The sequence below is a fragment of the Pararge aegeria genome, chromosome 15 (genome assembly GCF_905163445.1).
Source record: "Pararge aegeria chromosome 15, ilParAegt1.1, whole genome shotgun sequence".
Classification (NCBI taxonomy): domain Eukaryota; kingdom Metazoa; phylum Arthropoda; class Insecta; order Lepidoptera; family Nymphalidae; genus Pararge; species Pararge aegeria.
Window position 1 is genome coordinate 17,839,330 of NC_053194.1, and position 24,803 is coordinate 17,864,132.

The window sequence follows — 24,803 nt, forward strand, 5'->3', positions numbered from 1 at the left end:
CTTGGCCAGCGTTGTGGACCACAGCATATACTCGTATATACCCTTTTCATTCTAATAGAAACGTGGCATGTAGTGGGGTGAAAATAGGTTGATATGTGATAAAAATGTTTTGACTGTGTTGATACGCGTTTTGAAGTTCTATCTTGTAGATCACCGGCAAGTACCCTGATTAAGTATAGGTATATCAATTGATGCCAGTGATTGAGACTTTCGTTATAAAAATAAGGTTTGGAAGGATTTAACTTACAGTTAAACTAAAGATTGACATAATTCTTTATTAACACCATGACAGAGGGTTCGTTAAAAAAAATTATTTATGAAGTATCTTCGCCCAATTTAAAAACTCCGCTTTTGGAAACTAGGTTACAAAGTAAACTAACTTCAACTGTTACTCTTGAGAATCAAACAGAATGAAAATAAATAAAGCCTCTATTTCCGATTCGCTTGCAATTTGTTATACTGTTGAAGTTTACTGTTGACTTAACTTCTGCACTGATTGAGAGAGATTTACTGCTGCCCTAGAGTGTTTCATCATCCACTTATCAAAACTTGTCCTCATCATCACCCTTGAATGGAAAAGTGGATATTAACAACCGCCTTATCCGAAATGGGCATAAGTTAGTGACATCTGCATGTCGTCTGAAAAAAGTGCAGAAGTCTTTTATGGGATTGAGTATATGCTTTTATAATATGATTTCCAAGCTAATTTTAGATCTAACCTACCAATGCATAAGTTTAAACAGTGTGTTAAAGCGCAATAATAAGTCGTGTTTACGATACGATTGATGATTTTCTTTCACAAGATAGAAAATTCTAAAGATTGTAATTTGTAAAATGATGTTGATGAAGAGCAATCTGCTGAGTTTCTTGTCGGCTTTCTCGGTATCATCTGCCTTCCTCATTATTACATACTAGTACTCAATATTACCTACAAAAAATCCGCGAAGGAATATACCATTGTGAAGTCGCAATAGCAGGTTTTGAGTTATTAATTTTATTAAATGGCCGGTAGAAAAAAAAGGGTTTTACCTTAATATCGTAGTAATAATGAATTAGTAAAATATTTTTTAATTCATTCCAATGGGACATTTAATTAAGAAGTTTAACAAGAGTTTAGAAAATTTGGACTTCACCTAAATATAACGGTTATTTTAAAGATCACTAAAACACAACACACAGTTAGTTCAAAACTTAAATTATTAGCACTGCACCGTAATTGAATGCCACACATCTCCCAAATAATTGGTTCCTTAGGGGTGCTCTAACATTAAAAACAAACACAGACGAAGTTACGAACAGCTAGTTATAAATATCATCATCATCATCACATCAACCCATTACCGACCCACTACAGAGCACGGGTCTCCTCCCACAATGAGAAGGGTTTAAGGCTGTAGTCCACCACGCTGGCCCAGTGCGGATTGGTGGACTTCACACACCTTTGAGAACATTATGAGCAACTCTCAGGCATGCAGGTTTCCTCACGATATTTTCCTTCACCTTTGAAGCATGAGATGTTTTAATTACTTAAAAAGTTATAAATATAGGCATATGCAAATTAAAAGTGTTATTCGACATTTTTAAATACTCATAAAATAACAACAACACTTTTATTTTTGATGCGTATATACAATCGATGATATTCCTAAACGTAGAACTACTACGAGGGCCGAGTTTTCCAAACGACGAACAAACGTTTTAAGAAACAACTAATGTACCTACGAAGCCGGGTATTTTCTTTGTTATTATCATCTCACACAGCTACTTCTCTATCTACGAAGAGCGATTTTTTTCCTTCTTTTAAGCAAACTCTTATGTTATTGATTTTTAAAAACTCTGCATTTAGTGAGAGACATCTTAATTCAAGAGATAATTCGGCAGTACCTAACTATACAATTTTATTTTAATGTAATACTATTTTTCACGCATTCTGCACGTCAGGTTTATTGTCGCCTGTGTTTCTAGTCTGAGGTCCGCTTTCGAAGGACAAAAGGCCGTTCATGTAGTTCCTATGAAAGCAAGGGCTCGGTTGTACGGCACGCTCTCAGTTCGATAAGGACATCACTCCGCAGTCCGCATTGTTATTCATCGCGACCTCGTTCGTGACGTGCCAGAGCCGTGCCGCATCTGCCCCCTCTCTCCGACCCCTCACAAACTACGTAGGAGAGACAAGGACAAAGTGTTGGATGCGTGGAATTTGTGCCATGCGCTCGTAGTGAAATCCTTTCCTCCATCTCTTTCGTAGACACAGATCGTTACGAGTGGGAGAGGGATGGCGTTATAGCGCAACAGTTGTCGTGTGACGGAGCTATCGATCGCGGAACCAACCACGTGCGGCGCCACTGGCTCTATACTATCAAAGTATTTGTAACTCTTTCAGACTTTCCACATAACCATTGCCTTTTTTTCTTGATACATTTTTTTTGAACGCTTGCATATCACGCAATGTAGCCCGTGCCGAGGAAGTCCTGTGAAGGTTAGGCCTGTTGCAGTAATTGCTTTATTCCGATAAGATTGTGAATTATTGACTAAGCATTCTACGACGCAGTACGAATTAGATAATCATAATTAAAGTTTATTGAAGTTTCATTGTGTGAAGGACTTCAGCTTCACTTTCGGGGGGCCGAGTTTGAATCCCAGCTCTAACTTTTCCAAGCACTTAGCGTTTAAAAAAATCAAATATCACTTGCTTCAACATCGTGAGGAAACCTGCATACCCGACAGTTCTACATTATGTTTTCAAAGGTGTGTGGAGTCCGCCAATCCACGCACTGGGGAAGCGTGCAGTACTACGTCGGGGTACTCATTGTGGGACTAGGAGACCCATGCTCTGTAGTGGACTGGCTATGGGTTGATATGGTGATGATGATGATGAAGTTTCATTTTATTCTTTTGCTACAGCTATTATTTTTATCCATACATAACAACTAGTACCTAGTAAATTAAGTATGATTGTCTGTCCTTGATTTAGATTCTTACTTCATACTTCAATTCGAAACAACTATCTTTTAAGTAACTAACATAAACTTGTACGAAATATTTTTGAGCATATGTTCCGAAATATAAATCTTGTAGAATACCGACATGCAACCATGCGAAGAGTTTTCCAACTATGAAGTTTTGTATTGTCTATATCGCGTCGTCGCCGATAAGTCTCTAGCACGGGCCACGGCGACCCACCGAATCCAAAGAATCAAAAAGTACTTGGTATAACCATCCCATAAATGTCTGTGTTACTCCTTGCATACAAAAAGATATCTACCTCGTCGAGTGTAACCATTAAGGACAAAATGGCGGTCTCCCTTAGACGCTTATATGGGTTTATTGTTTACCCGACGTGTATAGGTAATCCCTGTGCGAAGTGAGCGTGACCTGAATTACAACAACGCCTAATTGAGATGAAAACCTTTCGCACCTCTGGCTCTGCTACACAAGACTTACGTGGCTTCTTTTTATTCTAAGATTGTTATATAAAGTAATGTGGTACATACATTGAGTTATGTATATTATTAAAAAAGATGCCACTTATCACTATCGTGTTAGCGATACCTAACAGCTACGCCATGCTACTGGTGTCGTCACTACACATCCCTATCCCTACTAATATTATAAATGTGAATGTAAGTTTGTTTGTTACGCTTTCACGCAAAAACTACCAAACCGATCATCACGAAACTTTGTACACATATTCCTGAAGGTATTAGAAGTAATATAGGATGCTTCTTATCCCGAAATGAAGCTCAGTTCTCTTGGGAGAGGTGTGAACAAAAGTGTTTGACGATTTTACACCAGGCTTTCATATCCTAAATACCTACATAAAGTGCTGCCACATTTATGAGCCACATGTCTTTTGAAAAACAAAAACAAAAGCGGACGAAGTCGCGGGCAACAGTACATAGATATTGAATTTATTAAATAGAAATGATTAAGCTTTTTATAATTCGTTACTTAAGTAGTTTTAGTATTTAATTGATTTCCGAATAGATTAGATAGATCTGTATAGTTTGTTGAATAGCACATCATCATCATATTCACCCATTACCGGCCCTCTACAGGGCACGGGTCTCCTCCCACAATGAGAATACCGCAGAAGTAGTCTACCACGGACTATCCCAGTGCGGATTGGTTGACTTCCACACCTTTGAACCCATAATTTGAGAACTCTCGGGCATGCAGGTTTGCCCCCGAAAGTGAAGTCGAAGTCCTACCTCTGGGCTATCACTGCGTGCCCTGTCGTGGGTCAGTAAAGAGTTGAAAACCACGATAATGATGAGGCAGACCTTTATTAATCCTATGCGTTAAGATGAACTTAATGGAAAACTCTCCGGCATGCAGGTTTTATATTTAATTACTTAAATTATAAACGTACATAGGCCAGTTACTAGGCTTTCACGTAAATCTATGAAAACTGGGAAAAACGTGACTATGGTTGAAAACTTTTTAGGTTATATGAAATTAACGTAAATTCAGTCCTGAAACTTGAAAGATCGTAAATGCAGGAAGAAAATAAACGGGCAAACTGTCACAATTTTACAACGGTAGAACGAAACGTAATTTAGCGAAACGTAAATGTAATTAGCCCTTTCCGTCCATCAACAAATTAAACAATTTATTCGCAATGAAAGAAATAACCGTGGAAATTGCTCCCTGCGCAAACCCGCCCTAAATGAGTCCTTCATAACTTTTGAGGCAGAAACGTACTTTAGAAACGCGACCTATCTGACCTGCTGGTTATCTACTACGCAGATTGCATGTCTTATAAAATATTCCTGATTCGAACGAATAATTATTTTAATTTTACGAGAATAAATCTTATCCTTAAAATAATAAAACCTACCTTAATTTGGCAGATAATATAACCTCAGGTTACGAAAGCATGACTAACTGTTCGTATTCATAATCTCTTGTAAGCTTTGGTGGTCTCAAATCGCTTCACCGAATAAAGCTTACCTGGATACCGTCGCAGACACCGAAATATATTATTTTCTTTACACATCTCATCTTAAACATCACTCGTACAAATGAGATGCACGAAAGATGACCCCATTACGCCCTCGTATCGACTGACGTCGTACCCGTATCCATAAACATAAACCCACCTAAAGATAACTACAAGTAAAAATTGTCGTAAAAATTCAAAATTTAGTCAAATATTATTTTAAATTTTTTTGCTTATGTTAATTTGCCTTAATTTGAAGCCTTAAAATTGCAATGCAAGCAATGCCTATCTCCAGAATGCCAGCTATCACCATCATCAACATCATTTCAACCGATAGACGTCCCCTGCTGGACATAGGTCCTTTGTAGGGAGTTCCAAATTCCACGGCTCTGTGCCGCTTGGATCCAGCAGTTACCTGCGACGCGCTTAATGTCGTCTGTCCAACTCGTTGGGGTCGACCAACGCTGCGTTTACCAGTTCGGGGCTGCCATTCACGCACGCCTTGCTATTTTTAAGCTGCTTGAGAGACACACTAATCTCGTAAAGGCTGACGTCGCGAGTTAATTTGGCTCTAGGATCCTTGGCCAAATCCTCAACAGGCGTCTGTACTGTGGTGTACAACTGTCCATAAAAGCTCTCAACCTCACCCAAGATCTCAGGTTTGGAAGAGACAAGAATATCATTATTGGTCGTCAGTCGCATCAATGCCAGCTATGTCGATGTAAAATTTTGCCAAGGTCGGTGAACGTTGAGCCAAACATAGATAAGAAAAATAGACACACGCTTTCGCAGTCAACATTGCGAAAAGATCGTCGCGGGGACCTAATACAGCTTCCTGACCAAGATCGGTCATTTGTTATCCACCTACTATAAATCTCTGGCAACATCATGCAGGCAGTGGGACAAGATAATCGCTTTGGATTTCGATACATAGAAATCCAAATAAAAAGTTATTTGAAACAACCTTGAGTGTGATTTATTATAGACGGATATTTATTTATATATTTTTTATTATAAATGTTTAATGTTTATTTATTTAATTATGTACTTTTTGTGCTTTTTGGGTTTTCACCACAATAAAGAAAAAATAGTTGATTACGCAGGTTAGGCGACGTTGACTGAAATCAGTAAATGGATGGGTGACACCCACCTTTTTCACACAATCAGATATAATATTCAAATTTAATTATGACTTAGTAAGCCACGCGTTTTGTGAAGTGTGTTTTCGGTCTTATGCGAAGTGGGGGCGCGCCATCACGCAAGCTTCCACGCCATCTATGGGGAAATTATGGAACCTGTGCCTTTTGCCTTTGTTACGACGTGCTGAAAGAAATACTGCTTATTACCGTTATAACTTTGCTTCATTGTAGATGCCTGCTATTGAATTATTGCTTAAAGAGGGGTGCTATAAATTCTATTCTTACATTTCCAAGCGCACGCAATTTTTAGGCAAAAATTGCGACGAAACATTTCGAAAAAAACGATCACCGTACATTTCGAGTAAACCAAGGTGTGGCCTAGTTGCGACTCGCTTTAGAGATCCGAATTTGCTTTATGTTTACTCCGAGCCTGGAAATAAATGTAATTGTATAATTATAAAACATATTATGTTATATGTTTGACCGTTTTACTGGTGGGACATTTATTATTGAATATTGATTTTACAACTTTGAATTTCGATAGTTGATTTTGCGGATTTTTTAAATACTTATATTACGACAATAAACACATCGTCATCTAGCCCCAAAATAAGCGTGGCTTGTGTTATGGTACTATATCTTAGTGATGAATAATATACATACTCGTAAATACTTATAATATATATATGCAAACACCCAGCCACTGAAAAACATTAATGTTCAGCAAACAAAACATTTTCCAGTTGTAGGAATGGAAACCACATCCTTGGACTCTAAAAGCAGGTCACAGCTCACTGCGCCACTCGGCCGACTGATGGTTTTAGGAGATTACTCTATAGGCTTGTTCGCAACATATTAATCTCTCTCGCTGCGGTTTTTGATCGGTTTTCGCCAAACAAGTTTTGTCTGAAAGTTCCGAACGTTAGCTAATCGCTTCGGTTCAAAAATGTTCGACATACAATTTGGAAAGATATTATCTCAATCTTTCCACGATAGTTATTTCAGAGGGTTAAATAACTGAATGTCGTAGGTAATAGGTGCTCCTAAAAGTTTCACGGCCGAGTTCTGCGGAGTTCCGCAGTAAAACTACCAACTTTTAAACTCCTATAATGCCTTTAGAAAATTTTATTACAATAAGTTTAAAAATTCAGCTCTCGAGCGCGGCGCAGCGCTTGACCTGCAACAAATAATGCTCTGCGTTATAGCGAGCTCCAGCAACACTTCAATAGGTATTTTAAGAATAAGCACTGGGTGCTCAAGAAATATTAAAAAATAATGTTGGTGATTATATAATAGTAGCGGTTCCACGTTACGTCCGCGTATGAGTCTAAAAAAAAAAGCTTTTTTGGACTTCTTTTTAGAACTTTTAAAGAGAAAAAAAATCCGTAATGCATTGTTTCGGCGTAACTTTAACCGCTCACGCATTGCACGTAATTTTTCCCGTTTTTACAACATCTTTGATGCTCCGCACCTATTGGTTGTAGCGTGTTGTTGTTATAGTAAAGCCTACAGCTTTCTTCTATAAATAGAAAATCAAACACAAAAATAGTTTTAAAATCAGTTCAGCAGATCCAGAGAATAACTCCTACATTTGACCTATTCATAATATTAGTATAGACTAGTATACTTTAATACTACTAACGAAACCGTCGTTGTTTTTTCTGATTTTTTAAAATACCGTGGGTATTGTTTTAACGGGATAAAAGTATTCTTTATCCATTTCGTTGTATATTTGGAGGGCTGAGTTCGATCCTCGGCATGCACCCCTATAAGTTGTTTGATGCATTTAAATATAATTTACTTTCACGATAAAGGGAAGTCTCCATAGTTCTCAGGGGCTCGAAAAGTCTACGCACTCGGAAAACGTGATTGACTACGGAGTACTAAATGCCATTCTCATTCTATTCTGAGAAGACCCATGCCCTGTCGCGGACCGCAAATGGGTTGTTAATGATGGCTATTTAAATAAAGTTTCCTATTGCAATTGTAGACGGAACCCTCTGTGTGCGAACACAAAAAACGCACTTACCTAGTTTCTTTAATAACTTTGTCAAGTTTACGGATAAATATTCAAAGGATTGTGTAGACTCAATATGTTTCAGTTTGACCTTCGAGTCTAAAGAGATCATTAAAATATGGCACGCACGACGCCTTGTTATGTGAAATGGCAGACATCCGAATCCAGAAGCTTCCCCTATAAAGTAATAAGAGAATTGTGAAAACAAGTTTTATAGTATTCCTAATTTGTTGTCTTTGCCAAATAAAGAAACGATATTTTATTTTATATAGTTGAATTTTTTTTAACTGGCTGTGCCTTGTGGTGTTTCTCGCTGTGAGTAAGTTTAATTGCTTGGTGATGACGTAAAGGAAGGATGATAAGTGTTTTATAAATATGATTTTTTCTTTAAGGAAGTCTATGTTACTCTGCGTTTTTACAAATAAGTCTATGTTGTAAAACCACGACGATTGGTTGATAAAATAAGGCGCTAAGAAAGGACAAACAAACAAACTTTCGTATTAAAAACGAAGTCAATTGGTTGCTTATATAGGACGTTAAGGAAACATAAACAAACAAGCAAACTTACGTATTTATAATATGGCTTATTTTTACAAATTGTCTTTGACATAGAAAGTATTTACAAAAACTGCTACTCAGATTAATAAACTTTACAGAAAATATATGCCACTCAACTTTTAACATGCAAAAATAAGCAAAGCCGAGTACAGGTTACAAAGGCAATTTTGTGAAGCCTTCAAGTCTTTTACATAACACATCATCGTAAAGCATCTCGGGCAACATACTGCCGTGTATAAAATCAAGAGCAGCGCTATCAAAGAGATTGGTGTCGTCAAGATAACATTTTATCGATAACGGTACTATTGAAAATTGATTGATAAGATGCCCAACTTCTTACGGTTAAGAAGGATAGTCTCGCTGATTAAGCCCCACCCAATTTTTTTCGATCTTACTCAGTGGTTTTCGCTGTATCACGTGAACGGGACCATGAATAAATATTCTGCGGGAGATTTTAATTAGAAGATAACATAATATAGTCATCATCATAATCATATGAACCCATTACCGGCCCACTACAGAGCACGGGTCTCCTCCCACAATGAGAAGGGGTTAAGGCCGTAGTCCACCACGCTGGACCAGTCGTGGACTCCAATTATCTTTAAGAACATTATGTAAAACTCTCAGGCATGCAGGTTTGCTCCCGATGTTTTCCTTCACCGTCAAAGCAAGTGATATTTTTATTTACTTAAAACGCTCATAACTTAGAAAAATTAGAGGTGCGAGCTAAGATTCAAACTCGCCCCCCCCGAAAGTGAAACCGAGCTCCTACCTACTGCGCTATCACTGCTCCACATAAAATATAATATTTCACGTTAATTTAAGAGTTGCTGGGTGCTGACACCATCCGCATTTAGGATTCCAAAAACTCGGTGCGTGAGTAAAGGCTCACATGTAGTATGTGATGTGGTCAGCATTAAGCTGAAATCATCGTATGAATCTTAGGCAAAATTGTATTATGTTACTTTAATTTTATTATACGGTTTTTAGTATCGTCAGCACCAAATTAGGATTTGAAAAGTGTGGCTACAGTACTTCTAAATTGCTGCAGAAAACTGTTACATCACATCTTTATATCAGGCGTTACATAGTAAATACGCGAGTTATAAGATCTAAGGAAATGTTTTTCTGTGAGCTTATTAACGAAAATTAAATTCTAGCTATTCAATTGCATTTTCAGAGGTCGTAGCAGAGTGAATCAAAGATAATGAATGTATTCGACTGGATATATCCTCTCTTGCTGAGGATAATTAATATACAAGTTGACGTTAACGAAGGTATTTTGGAGGGACAGGTAGTCGTGAACCCGTACGGAAGTCCTTATTTCAGCTTCAAGGGAATTCCTTATGCAGAGCCCCCCGTTGGTGACCTGAGATTTAAGGTAATTGATTTAAATGTGATAATTATACAACCATCATCATCACTATATTATGAACGTCTCACACGGTTGACAGGAGAATACATACATCTCCATCTAGCCCCAAAGTAAGCGTTTGTGTAATGGGTCCTAAGATGACTGACGAATATTTTTATGAATAATATACTCAAACACTTATTATATACAGATAGACACCAAGCCATTGAAAAAACATTCATGTTCATCACACAAACATTTTCCAGTTGTGGGAATCGAACCAACGGGCTCGGAAAGCAGTATCGCTGCCCACTGCGCAAATCGGCCGTCACACACGAAATCCAGAGTTTTCTTCTATTTGGCAAGTTGAGAGTAAAGCACTAATATGAAACGCGTTGCGCTATAAGGCACGCAGGACCACCAAATGACTTTTGCAAGAAGTTTGGAAGTATATGTCAGAGTACTTTTTAATGTTTTAGTCCTTTACAGGCACCCCAGCCGAAAAAACCCTGGAAAGGAGTTCTGAACGCAAAGGAGCATGCCTCGAACTGTTATCACTACGAACTATTTGCCAACGAAACAACTCCACCTGTGGGAAGCGAAGATTGCTTGTACCTCAACGTTTACACTCCCAACCTAGTACCAGTCAACCTATTGCCAGTCATGGTTTGGATCCACGGAGGAGGTTTCATAAGTGGCAGTGGCGATGATAATGAGCACGGTCCTCAATACCTTATCAGAAAAGGGGTAATCTTAGTTACCTTAAACTATAGACTCGAGATCTTAGGATTCCTTTCTCTTGACACAGAAGACATTCCTGGGAATGCTGGTATGAAGGACCAAGTAGCTGCTCTGAGATGGGTTAAGGATAATATAAGAAAGTTCGGTGGTGATCCTGATAACATTACTATTTTTGGGGAAAGCGCTGGAGGAGCGAGTGTGTCTCTCCATCTTGTCTCACCAATGACTAAAGGTCTTTTTAAACGAGCTATCATGCAGAGTGGAACTGTAACAGGCTGGTTGACGTACACGTTTCGAGCAAGAGATAAAGCTATATTACTCGCAAGGGATTTAGGATGCCATTCAAATGATCTCAAAGAAATTTACGAATTCTTCAAATCCCAACCAGTTAAAAATCTTATTAGGAAAGAAATTAGATTATCATACGCAGCTTTGGCTAAGGCAAGTCCTAATTTTTTGAATTTGTTTGCTGTTGTGTCAGAAACACAGTTTGGTAACGATGAAAGATTTTACTACGGTGATTCTTATGATCTTGCTCGTAATGGTATACACGAGGGTGTAGAAATCATGAATGGTTATACGGAAGATGAAGGTGTGATATATTTTTCTGCTGGGCTCGATATCGACCACCTCTTTGATCAAGCTAATAAGTTCTTAGAGTTATTTGTCCCACTACCCTTCACCCGAAATACTCCTTTAGTTGAGCAATTAGAAATTGGGAGCAGATTCAAAGAATTTTATTTGAAAAATAATACCGTGTCTAGAGATAACGTGGACGATTTGTTAAGATATCTTAATATGGAACTCTTTGTGTACGGAGCAATTTCGATGCAAAAAATTGTTGCTAAACACAATAATAATAAGAATTACTTCTACAAATTTACCTGTAAATCAGAATTGAATCTTTCCTCCAAAATATGGGGCTTGGATGGGTTGTTCAGCCATAGGCCTCTGACGGCGCACGCGGATGACGTTGGGTATCTCTTCCCGTCAATTCCAGAGGAGGTTATTGACATGAACTCGAACACTTTCAAAATGATCGATCAAGTAACTACACTGTGGACTAACTTTGCTAAACATGGGTAAGAATTTTTTCTCTTAGGAATAAATGTGTGTGTCATCTTTTATTATATTACCTATGCTTTGACGGTTGTAAAATTTTTGAAAAGTGGCAAATTTGGATGCAAAGTTATAAATCTTCACAAAATAACAACCGAAACTTTATGCATAATATAATCGATTTATTATTTTAGTTAGGTAAATAGTGTTTACTTAAATGTATGTGAAAGTTAAAAAAATGCAGTTCGTATAATTTTTAAAATTAACTTCTAAGTGTCTTGATAAAATAGAAGGTACAAAGTAACAAATTTTCAAAAAATAGAAACTTTATTCGAAGTTTTCTTCACATTTCAGTGATCCCACTCCTGATGACGGCTTGGGAACAAAATGGCTGCCGTTCACTGTTGAAAATGAGGAATATTTGGATATAGGAGAAATTCTAATTCCTAAAACTTATCCGGATAAAGAAGAAATCGAATTCTGGGAAAGCATTTTTAAAGAATTTCTACCGCACTATGTGCCTTAAATGCTAAAAATTTAAGTTTAAAAATATATTAGCAAGTTGCACATCATGGACAAAACGCGTGCTTCTATCCAATACAACCGATTTCATTGTTATTAATGCAATCTAGTCATCTATAATAATAAATTAGCTAGCGGTGGGTCTGTGATTTTTTAAATAATATGATAATTTAACCAAAAGTGCAGTCAGTAATTTCAACGCTTATGTTTATCCTTTTAGTTCTACCTTCTAAGAGGGTAAACAATAAAATATTTATATCTTCCTTATTTTATAATAGTGAAATTGGGAAAACTAATAATAAAATTGTAAAAAAGAAGGACTATATTTTCACTTTCATTAATAATTATAACGTACGATCACTTTTAAAAATCTGGTTCAATTTGACACATTGAGTGTACACAATACCGACTGACTATATAATGAGACAGAGTATTCAAAACAGTCTAGCCAGTTTCGAGTTTCTGTGGGACACGAACGGCATTTCCTTTAGATACATACATTTATTAAATTTGCCGCGAGAAAACCTGCTTTTATAATATAACTAGCGGTCCCTTGCGGCTTTGTCTACCTTATAAGCCAACCTTAAAGCATAGACATATGCTGGCGCGGACTGTTGTTAAAGACAAAAAACCCCGATTTTAAAACATTCTTCATTGATGCTATGCTCCGAGCTTTGAGTCTTAGCGTTAAATAGGCTATCCAACACTGCAATAATTTTTCAGATCGAACCAGTAGTTACTGAGATCATCGGGTTCAAGTAACAAACGCGTGCTGAGAGTTGAACTCTGCCCCCCGTAAATTGAATTGAAGTCTTGTCCACTGGGATATCACCGCTTCAACTTACTTTACTAAGTTATGTGCGTTTTAAGCAATTAATATATCACTGGCTTCAACGGTGAAGGAAAACATCGTGAGTTTCGGCATCGACGGTAGGAGAGCCGAAAGGGTTCAAACCCTGTCGGTAAATTTTTATATGCATTTTAAATTTATAAAATTGATAATTCCTCCAAGTGTAGGCCAAAACACTAATGTTCTGAACGCGATTATCAATTTGTTCTTCAGTCATATAATATAGACAAAAATAGAACTAAACTGTTCTTAAGAACATAAGAGGTGTCTGTGGAGCGACGAGAGACTGTGAGGAGGTTCTGCGTTACGTAATACCGAGCGAGGGACACTGCGGGTTGCGCATTTCAGAGCTCGCTCATATATTGCGAGAAACGATGTAGCGTATTAAAATGAAAGACAACATCTGATAATAGAAAATTTGTTACTGTGCGATGATGCCAAAATAATACGGGGCTAAGTTAGTTGATAGGCTTCTTTTTAGATTGAGTCGAACTTATTAAGTGCATCATTTAGTAGAAGTTGTATTTCATCCTTTTGAAATATAAGTTAACATGAGTATAAGTATTTAGTTTTACCGTATTTTCTTTTTAGACTAACTAGAATTTTAGATTTTTTTTTATTAATCAATCTTTATTATCTTTACTTCAGACGTAGCACCAAAAAAAAATAACAATTTACAATATTCAATGTAACAGACTATTAAAATATATAATTATTATCAAATTAAATATAATTATTATATAGTATTTTCACTACATAAAATGTTAATATGTATCTGTCTTTTCTCGGAGAACCGATGAACGTTAGGGTCTCAAGGTCGATGACCTTGAGACCCTAACGTTCATCGGTTCATCGGTTCGGTTCATCGGTTCATCGGTTCATCGATTCTCCGAATGTCGGAATGGCGACAAGGCTCCGGTAAACCACAGCGAACGAAGCGGTCGCAGACCGTGGATTTTTAACTCCGTGAAACAGAAGTTCATCTTCATAGGTTGTGATTTGTTAAAAGTGAAGATAACCATTAAAAAAATCGTTTTTACTTTAGTGAAGTATGTATTATAAATTTTATTTTTATTACTATGGTACTAATTTCGGTAAAAACTCTTTAAAATTATTCTCCCAAAACTCAACTGCTTTCTTTTCAGGAAACGTTCCAGGGACCAGCTCCTCGCCAATGTCCAAATATTCTTGGTTTTCTAGAGAGTATGGAAGCCATTGCACACCTAAACTGGCATCGGGAGTTGGGTCTCTGAAAAAAAAGGCTTTAAGCATTTCTGACACAGTAACTATGGTCACAGATCGCGTAGTGTTGGCTACATGGGTTAGATAAAAAGGTTCTGCAGGTGTCCTGGCAAATTTACGAAAACAGCTATGTTATTAATTAAATTGGTTTGTTGGGCCCAATGTGCATTTTACGAACGTGTTACGCTTTATCATTGTGCCAATAAGATCGTATATTAAATAAAAAGCCTATAAAATTAAATTCAAACCTTTTTTAATCCTATACCCATACAGGCCCTTTTTGTTCCTTCTTTACTAATATGAATTAATCAATCCGCCTATTCAACTTATTATTCCTTTATTTCGATATATGAAAAATTAGCAGTCCCTCGCGACTTCCTACTTCTGTTAAGTGAATTTGTCCCATGTCCAACTTTTATCCTACAAAATACTGTGTTGTATCGTCCTCCCCATATACCCGACTTTGCTAGATGTAAAATAGCCAGTAACCTCTCTCAAGAATTAGGCTATTAAATTCAAAAGTAAAATATTAAAGCTTACAGAGTTTAGTGCGTTCTAGCGAATAAACCTTTCTTAAAGAGGTTATATAACTCCTGTGGGATTGAAATCTTGATAATTCACACATGACACACACATTTATTTTACAATGTTAATTCTCAACTTAAATACCATTTGGCATACCTCGAAAAGTTCAACGGACTTTAATACAAACTTTAAACTCCTATTTGACCATCTTTGGGGTGAGAAAGCTGATTCTTTATGGAAAAGCTCTAGAAAATAATTAAAAATAAGATGTCAAAATAATGTCTATGCTCACCCATATTTAGCAAAGTTAGTCCACAGTGTCGTGACTTGATCAATCATTCTGAATGTGTCCGAGTTCATATCAATTTTATCAAACTTCGATGCCAATGGGAAAAGGTAGGGAAGGTCATCAGAATGTGCCACCACTGGTCTATAATCAAATAACGTGTCGATCCCCGTCAATTGAGTGAATCTGTTCAATTCAGATTTACAGGTGAATTTGTACAAGTAATTTTTCTTTTCACTCGTTTTCGCTATAAATTTTTGGAGTGCCATAGTCCCATACACGAACAATTCCATGTTGAAGTATTTCAACATATAATCTAACGTTGCCTTTGATGGAACTTTATCTTCCATGTAGAATTCTCTAAATCTTTTACCAATTTCCATTTGGATGACTAATGACGTATTAGTTATGTGAGGTTCGGGAACAAAGAATTCCGTGAACCTTTTGGCTTGATCAAAAACTGTATCAGCATCCACACCTGTTGAGAAATACAAAACTCCTTCATCCTCTGTATAACCGTTCATAACTTGCACACCCTCGTGAATACCATCACGTAAAACGTCGTATGGGTGTCCGTAAAAGAATCTTTGGTTGTCACCAAATTGTTGTTCCGAAACGACACCAAAATAAACATTGGGAGATACCTTGGCCAATTGAGAATAGGTGACTTTAATTTGTTTTGAAATAAGGTTTTCACAGGGTTGTGCTCTAAGACACTCAGCAATTTCTTTGTCTTGTTTAGAATAACATCCTAATTCCATAGCTAGAGCTAACGCTCTATCTCTTGCTCTAAAAGTATTTGGCCACCAGCATGTGAGAGCACCGCTCTGTGTTATAGCTCTGTTAAATAAACCTTTACTCATTGGTGAAACTAAATGGTAGGAAACACTTGCTCCTCCAGCGCTTTCCCCGAATATGGTGATGTTATCTGGATCGCCACCAAACTTTTGTATGTTTTCTTTAACCCATTTTAGTGCGGCTACTTGATCTTTCATGCCGGCATTTCCTGGAATGTCTTCTGTGTCAAGGGAAAGGAATCCTAGTATTTCTAATCTGTAGTTTAAAGTAACAAGAATCACGCCTTTTCTCATTAGAAACTCAGGACTTTGTTCGTCATCATTTCCGCTGCCACTGGCAAATCCTCCTCCGTGTATCTAAACCATGACAGGTAATGATTGTATTGGAGCTATGTTCGGAGTATAAACGTTGAGATACAAGCAGTCTTCGCTTCCTAGGGGCGGACGAGTTTCGTTGGTAAACAGTTCGAATTGATAACATTTTGGAGAGTGTTCCTTAGCGCTTCGAACTCCTTGCCATGGTGTTTTACGAACGGGAGCCTGTAAAACAGAATTTTATATAAGATATGAAAGTGGAAGACTAGAATTGCTTAACGGGGTACAGAAAATACATCTAGGCATTCTAGGTATTTTAAATAGTAAATAAATTTTAATAGGAAGCCTTTAAACCATTTTCTACCAGAGAAATTAGGCAGTTCTGTATTTAAAAATTATACCTGCTAGATACTTATTTTATACGTGGGCCATAAACATTTCAAGTATAATAATTGAAAGTTCATTACCTTAAATCTTAACTCTCCCACTGGAGGGTCTGCATAAGGAATACCTTTGAAGCTAAAATAGGGACTACCGAAGGGATTTCTCACTATATCTCCTTCAAGGATCCCCTCATTGACTGTGACTTGGATCGCTATTATTTTAGATAGAATGAAAAAAGCCCAATCGAAGACATCCATTGCCTGTAATAATAACATTTAAGCCAATTTGATCTGAACAAAATAATTTAAATTAACAAAAACACGTTTTAATAATCATATTGTAATAATTCAATATGCAAACAATTTTTAAAACGTTTTATACACTTACACTTCACAACACCAACACAAGCAAATAAATGGAGCAAAATCATTTCCGTAATGTATAAAAATACGCATATTATGATAAATTCTATCTTTCAGCTGTATCGATAGTAAGATCACAGCATCTTATCAAATCTTAGTTTTGTTTTCCTCGTGGTAAATCTCGGAAAACTCACTTTGAAATATTTATTATTCTCAAAGTAGTAGCGTGCGCAACCTCGTAACTTGATTACATGACAATGAAGTGAAACTTCTTTGATTTATTTTCATACGTTCGTTAATTTTTATTGGATAGTAGCTAAATTTGGCACACTTCGGTGTGGCTTTTGTGTGATTAAGGCTCAATTTTCAAAATATACATGATATCTTCAATTGCCTTAATAATAATTTTGCTGAAAGCTAAAGGGTTCAGTAAAGTATTATTAAGGCACGTGCGAGTCTTACTTGCTCTTGACTAATTTTATGTCGCTGGTGGTCGTCCTTTACCTAACATAATATTCACCAGATCTTAACGAAATTTGGGCAAAATTAAACTTATAATACAACCTTTCTGGTGAAAGAAGAATGATTAAAAAATCTGCTTGGTAATGACAGAGTAATGGAGTAAAATCGTCAAAAAGTTTAATCGCAATTTCAAACGAACCCTATCGTTTTTCAGGACGGAAAGTACTTTGTATTCTAAGTAAGCGCTTAGAAGGATTTGCATGATGCGCACGGAAACCAACTGACAAACAGACAAAGTGTTTTAGTTATTTAGTTTGGCAAATTTTGAATGTTTGACAGACAGACACATTTTGCCCTTGGTTTATATATCAACGCAAGTCACATTAGTGACATTGTCAATATAAGACAATAGTTAATATATCAATAAATCTTTATCTATTTAGATAATTCCTGTTAATGTAGGTAAAAAATCAAATTTACACGTCATGTAAACGACAAGTCGCAGTGTTCTCGTGTGATGTAAGAGCACGTCAAAGGAATATTTTATGAGCAGGCTCTCACGTCTCCCGTATGAATACGTATCGCCTGAATTTAGTATTTATTCGGACGGCGTGCGTAAACAGGTCGTAACTCTTACGTGTTCTTATATGCTCCTATTGTTTATGGGTATTACGTTTCTGTAACATAAAATGCCGTAGTAAGTATACATTAGGGCGCGATTGGAACTTATTTAGCTTTATTTTCAGCATATTTAGATATCACCGAAAAATAAGATACCTAGCAAGAGTCCGTTATTGGAATAAAAATTGCGGTAACGACTAAGACTGAGGCACTCACAAGGGTATCGAAAATGCAGCCCTATTGTGTGAATTTTATAATTATAGAAGTAGTACCTACTTCTTTAGGCACGACTAGGGAGTAACTCAGATTTTTTTCTGACGGAAGTAACGCTTACGTCAGACGACTGTGTAGTTTCCGCTGTTTATAAATAATTATTTAGATTGTTCATAAGTATGTGTCATAAACTCCACGCTTCTTGAGTTATACGCCAGCTAGTGACAAATATCATAGTCAAATAGGATTATTTATTTCCAATATTTTCAAACGGATCAATTGTGAATAATAATTCAACAGTTTTAAATTTTTTTTTTAAATTGCATAGTTTTTCTTAAATCTTAAAATCTTAAATTTTGTAACAAAAAAAATATTAATAAATATTCTGACTATTGCGACATTCTATATACACCGGCATATTTAGCAGAACACAAAAAAAAGGTCCATAATTAGAAAATAATGGTTTTATTTTTAAATCTACTTACTACACTTCTTTTGTTATTTCAAGTTTCATTTGTTTTACTTAAAATGAGATCACATTAAGAACAGATTTTGCGAGTAAAGGCTATTTGTGAAAAATGGTACATTATGGAACTTTTCATGTGGAAAAGTGAAAATTAATATTAAAATAACAATTAATTTAATTAGAAAAATGGTGATTAATATCGCGTTTTTCCTCCACGTGCTCTTATTAAAGTTTCTACCCGTCTAGGCATACTGAGAATGATGTTATCGACGGTCTCCTGGGATAGTCTCCGCCATTCCTCAACTACGGCGATTCGTAGTTCACCCACGTTGGCAGGAGCTGGAATTCTGGACTTAACTTTTCTTTTCAGCAAGTCCCAAACGTGCTCTATTGGGTTCATATCCAGTGATCTAGCCAGCCACTCCATAACAGTGATATTCATATCATTAAGATAAGCTTGAGTTACCCGAGCGGTATGCGGCCGAGCATTATCCTGCATAAAAACAAAATCGTCACCGATATATGGGGCAAACGGTACGACATTTTCTTCTAAAACTTCTCTGATATAGCGGTCTGCAGTCAGACTCCCTCTGTCAATCACAACCAAGTCTGTGCGAGCTCCCGAACAAATGCCCGCCGAAACCATTATTAATCCACCACCGTATGCAAAATTTGTCTGAATGTATCGTTCTACTTTGCGTCTGTATATTCTTTGCCTGCCGTCAATTTGATTTTAGAGAATTCTGCCATCTTAACTGCATTGGTCCACGTTCCAAAGTAGATTTTCCTGAGCAAAAGTTAACCTGTTTCTACGATGATTTACCTCGAGCATGGCAGCCTATGCGGGCACAAATGAACCCAAACCAGCTTCTTCGAACCTTCTTCGTACCGTACGCTCACTTACGGTTCAACCCTTCTAACTCATGTCGGGCTTGGACGGCAGTCATTCGGGGGTATCTACGTACACGAAGCCGAATAAAATGATCATCCTTAATCGAAGTGCGCCTTTTTCTGCCTTGTCCTGCTCTTCTCACATAAGTACCGGTCTCCCTGTATGGTCCCCGTTGGATACTGTGATGGATCGTTGAAACTGGTCGACGAGGATCTTTGGATATCACTCTGTAGGTTTGACCATTTCTTCGCATTTCGAGTGCCCTGAATCTCCGTTGGGGCTAAGTCAGGCATAATTCAGTCCTCAACTCCAGAAAGATATGCAGTTAACAAAAAACAGTATTTCAATGAAGTTTTAAATCAAACTCAGAAGGAAGAAATACTCGAAGTTCGCTCCAGATGAGGTGTATTTGAATAAAATTAAAACAATTGCATAAAACGTGATGTTCAGTTGTTTTCTTAATTTGAAAATATGTATTTCTTTTTAAATTAAAAGACGTATAAACCAGCAAGCAAACTTATATGACACTGATATCAAACCTTTTTTTTTCGCTCCGCTAAATATGCCGGTGTGTGTATAATATTCATTGACAAGGTTATATTGACATGTGCTGCTCTAATTTTCAATTTTCTACTCTCAGTGAATATTAAATGAAATGGCGGAGTCCCAGGAACATTTTACTCTTTCATCAATAAATAATAATAAAAGTTTTAATTCAATCGCGCGTAAAGGTTACACGCACACCCTTTATTTTATTAATATGACTTTAATGCACAAGTTTTAGAAAATTTACGGTAGCTTTTAATAATCATTTTTAAATGTTTTATGCCCAAGGAGGCATACTGTTTAGTCAGGAAAATACCAGATATTTTTTTAGGTTATGGCTCAGAATATGTCGAACGCAACAAAGCATTTGGCATGCGACAACAGTAAAATTCATTTATTTCGGGTAGGCCTGGTTTATATTATTTTGCAACGTCAAATCAGTCTGTTTGTAGTGACCTGTTCGAAAAGCAGATTCTACCCAGAAGAGCTGGCAAGAAACTCATACAAAAAAGTACTATAATCTTGTACGGAGACAGCGACTATCGGATGCTTGAGTACCTATCTAGTTTGTTGATAAGAGCTGATGATAGCCATCGATAAAATATCGCCTTCGAATTATTTTAAATAACATTATAAAATTTATTTTAAACTAGCTGTAGCCCGCGACTAAGTCAGTGTTTGTTTATGTCTTTTTGAAATCCCGTAGGAACAGTTTATTTGCCCGGGCTAAAATAATGCACTGTCTTATAACAGGATTCAAGCTATATCAGTGCTAAATTCTATCAAGACAAGTAAAAGTTGAGCTAAAATTAGAAAACAGACAGTCTTTCGCTATCGACATTTTCAATCGCAAATGACCGTCCCAGGGACCTACTACGGTTTCAGCTTACCAATTATACGTTATTTTCCTCTCAGAAATGATTGATAATAATCGAGATAGGTGTGGCGTAGTACCCTCATCAAAGAACAGTCAGTTGCACTGAGTAAATACCGTTGACTGAAGTCATTAAATGGATGGGTGTATAATGACTTTAGAATTTTGAAGGAGAATTTGGCCATGTCGATTTCAGTTTCTATTATAACTAACGATAATTATTACGAGTAGCAATCACTAATTTAAGAGTCAACATCGTACTTTTACTCGTATGCAGAAGGTTGTTTTTCGGGATGCATAAAGCCTAAATGTTAACCCGGAGTAACTGCTATATGTATATAAAATTGCACTTTCCGTATGATGAATATCTAGACAGCCAAAAATTAAATAAAAATCTTTTTATGGTGCTCTGCCAAAGTCTAAGTTTCTCATATTTAAATTTTTCTAAACATATTCAATGCATGTACTTTTACTCGTATCATGAACTCGTCGTTCGTCGTACAATTTAGCAATACATAGATAGATTTAATAAAGTTATTTTTATTTTTAATACTATGGCACTAATTTCGGTAGAAACTCCTTAAAGTTATTCTCCCAAAACTCGACATCTTGCTTTTCAGGAAGCATTCCGGGGGCCAACTCCACGCCGATTTCTAAATAGTCTTGGTTTTCTAGTGAGTATTGACGCCATTGCACACCTAAACTGGCATCGGGAGTTGGGTCTCTGAAACAAAAATGTTTTAAACATTTCCGACAAAAAAAAAAAATTCGCACACCATCATTATCATCATTAAGAACCTATAAAAGTCTACTGCTGGAATAGACACCTCTTCCGACGTGAGGTTTTATAAATAAAATAAAATAAATATACTACGACAATACACACATTTTGCCCATAATCTGTTAATATTAGTTATAAATTAAATAGTAGGTTATTGGCAAAGTACTTTATAACAACCTAGTCTAAGATAGGAAACAAATGCATGCAGTGCCAAAAGTCAAAATTATTAAGAATTCCCTCCCTTTCTACTTTAATTTCATAATATATTCTTAAAGGATTAAGAAATTTGTTTATACGAATAGTCAAGCGATATTTGCATTGAGAATTGTAATGTTAAAAATAAGTTGCAGATGTCAAAATAATGATTATACTCACCCATATTTAGCAAAGTTAGTCCACAGTGTCGTGACTTGATCAATCATTCTGAATGTGTCCGAGTTCATATCAATTTTATCAAACTTCGATGCCAGTGGGAAAAGGTAGGGAAGGTCATCAGAATGTGCCACCACTGGTCTGTAATCAAATAACGTGTCGATCCCCGTCAATTGAGTGAATCTGTTCAATTCAGATTTACAGGTGAATTTGTACAAGTAATTTTTCTTTTCACTCGTTTTCGCTATAAATTTTTGGAGTGCCATAGTCCCATACACGAACAATTCCATGTTGAAGTATTTCAACATATAATCTAACGTTGCCTTTGATGGAACTTTATCTTCCATGTAGAATTCTCTAAATCTTTTACCTATTTCCATTTGGACGACTAATGACGTATTAGTTATGTGAGGTTCGGGAACAAAGAATTCTGTGAACCTTTTGGCTTGATCAAAAACTGTATCAGCATCCACGCCTGTTGAGAAATACAAAACTCCTTCATCCTCTGTATAACCGTTCATAACTTGCACACCCTCGTGAATACCATCACGTAAAACGTCGTATGGGTGTCCGTAAAAGAATCTTAGATTGTCACCAAATTGTTGTTCCGAAACGATGCCAAAGTGCACATTTAGAGATACCTTGGCCAATTGAGAATAGGTGATTTTAATTGGTTTTGAAATAAGGTTTTCACAGGGTTGTGCTCTAAGACACTCAGCAATTTCTTTGTCTTGTTTAGAATAACATCCTAATTCGATCGCTAGAGCTAACGCTCTATCTCGTGCTCTAAAAGTATTTGGCCACCAGCATGTGAGAGCACCGCTCTGTGTTATAGCTCTATTGAATAAACCTTTGCTCATTGGTGAAACTAAATGGTAGGAAACACTTGCTCCTCCAGCACTTTCCCCGAATATGGTGATGTTATCTGGATCGCCACCAAACTTTTGTATGTTTTCTTTAACCCATTTTAGAGCGGCTACTTGATCTTTCATGCCGGCATTTCCTGGAATGTCTTCTGTGTCAAGGGAAAGGAATCCTAGTATTTCTAATCTGTAGTTTAAAGTAACAAGAATCACGCCTTTTCTCATTAGAAACTCAGGACTTTGTTCGTCATCATTTCCGCTGCCACTGGCAAATCCTCCTCCGTGTATCCAAACCATGACAGGTAATGATTGTACTGGAGCTATGTTCGGAGTATAAACGTTGAGATACAAGCAGTCTTCGCTTCCTAGGGGCGGACGAGTTTCGTTGGTAAACAGTTCGAATTGATAACATTTTGGAGAGTGTTCCTTAGCGCTTCGAACTCCTTGCCATGGTGTTTTAGGAACGGGAGCCTGTAAAACAGAAGTAAACAGGAAATATTTTTAGTAGACTTTTTTTTTCATTCATTTATTACCCGGCATGCATTATATAACATTGAAGATTTAATAATGCTACTTACTAAATACATAAATCCAAAATTTTTAATATGATGTCTTACTTCATGTATAATAATGAAAAGTACCTTAAATCTTAATTCGCTGACTGGAGGTTCCGCGTAAGGAATACCTTTAAAGCTAAAAAAATAACTGCCGTAGGGACTCCTTACGACATCCCCTTCCAAAAGGCCTTCATTGACTGATACTTGGATCGCTAATATTTTATATAGAAGAAACAAGGCCCAATCGAAGATATTCATTGCCTTTAAAAATGTAATGTAATTTGATATGGTTAAATAGTTTAAATTAATAAAAAATGAGTTAAATACAATTATTTTGCAGTGCAATAATTAGAGAATCAAAAATATTTTTAAAATATAAAGTAAGTATTATGTAAACTTACTCTTCACAACACTGACACTTAAATGAAGCAGTATTACTTCCTTTATGCATACAAATATGCATAGTATTGATAAAGTCTATCTTACAGCTGTATCAGTAGGATCACAGCATCTTATCAAAATAAAATATTCATTTTGTTTTATAAACTCGCATTTAAAATTGTTCATTATACTTTAAGTAATAGTGAAATCGTTTACCTTCACGTCAGTGAAGTGAAACTTCTATGATTTATATTCATACCTTCGTTTGTTTTTTTTATGATTGGCCTCACGTCAGTAAACCTTTGCCTGATATTGATTTCCGTTAACATAAGACCTTAGGGATTTAAATTTATAAAAACACTTGTATAAATAATTTACGATTTTTAAAAATGTCAAGTCAATCCATTTACTATTTTTTGAGGTTTGCAGATATAAGTAGGCTGAATTTATATATTAAAATCCAGGCCTAGTCGCTGAGACACAGTTTTTAAATATATATGTTTTTTTTTCTCTATTATTATTTTTAATGAATGAATGCAATTTTATCGTACACAAAAAAAAAAAACAGAAATATGATTACTTGTAGAAAAGAGCAATATACATAGATGGAGTAACTGTAGAATTCAAGTTTTCGTTTTAAATCAGTATTGCCAGTTTAAAATTTAATGTAGCTTGTGGTAAACCA

General features: G+C 36.4%; 3 protein-coding genes across 3 annotated transcripts; 1 reads left to right on the forward strand and 2 right to left on the reverse strand.

Moving 5' to 3' along the window:
- Positions 1-9,860: 9,860 nt before the first annotated feature.
- LOC120629803 (esterase FE4-like) lies at positions 9,861-12,333 on the forward strand. The gene is made up of 3 exons (XM_039898857.1): positions 9,861-10,034; positions 10,497-11,830; positions 12,162-12,333. The coding sequence occupies exons 1-3, from the start codon at positions 9,861-9,863 to the stop codon at positions 12,331-12,333; spliced, it is 1,680 nt and encodes a 559-aa protein (XP_039754791.1).
- Positions 12,334-14,256: 1,923 nt separating this feature from the next.
- Positions 14,257-16,985, reverse strand: LOC120629983 (cholinesterase 1-like). The gene is given in 3 exon segments (XM_039899093.1): positions 14,257-14,428; positions 15,239-16,569; positions 16,812-16,985. Coding segments are annotated over 3 exon segments (1,677 nt in total).
- A 4,731-nt stretch (positions 16,986-21,716) lies between these two features.
- Positions 21,717-23,995, reverse strand: LOC120629981 (cholinesterase 1-like). The gene is made up of 3 exons (XM_039899092.1): positions 23,822-23,995; positions 22,321-23,651; positions 21,717-21,888 (listed from the first exon to the last, which is right to left on the reverse strand). The coding sequence occupies exons 1-3, from the start codon at positions 23,993-23,995 to the stop codon at positions 21,717-21,719; spliced, it is 1,677 nt and encodes a 558-aa protein (XP_039755026.1).
- Positions 23,996-24,803: the final 808 nt, after the last annotated feature.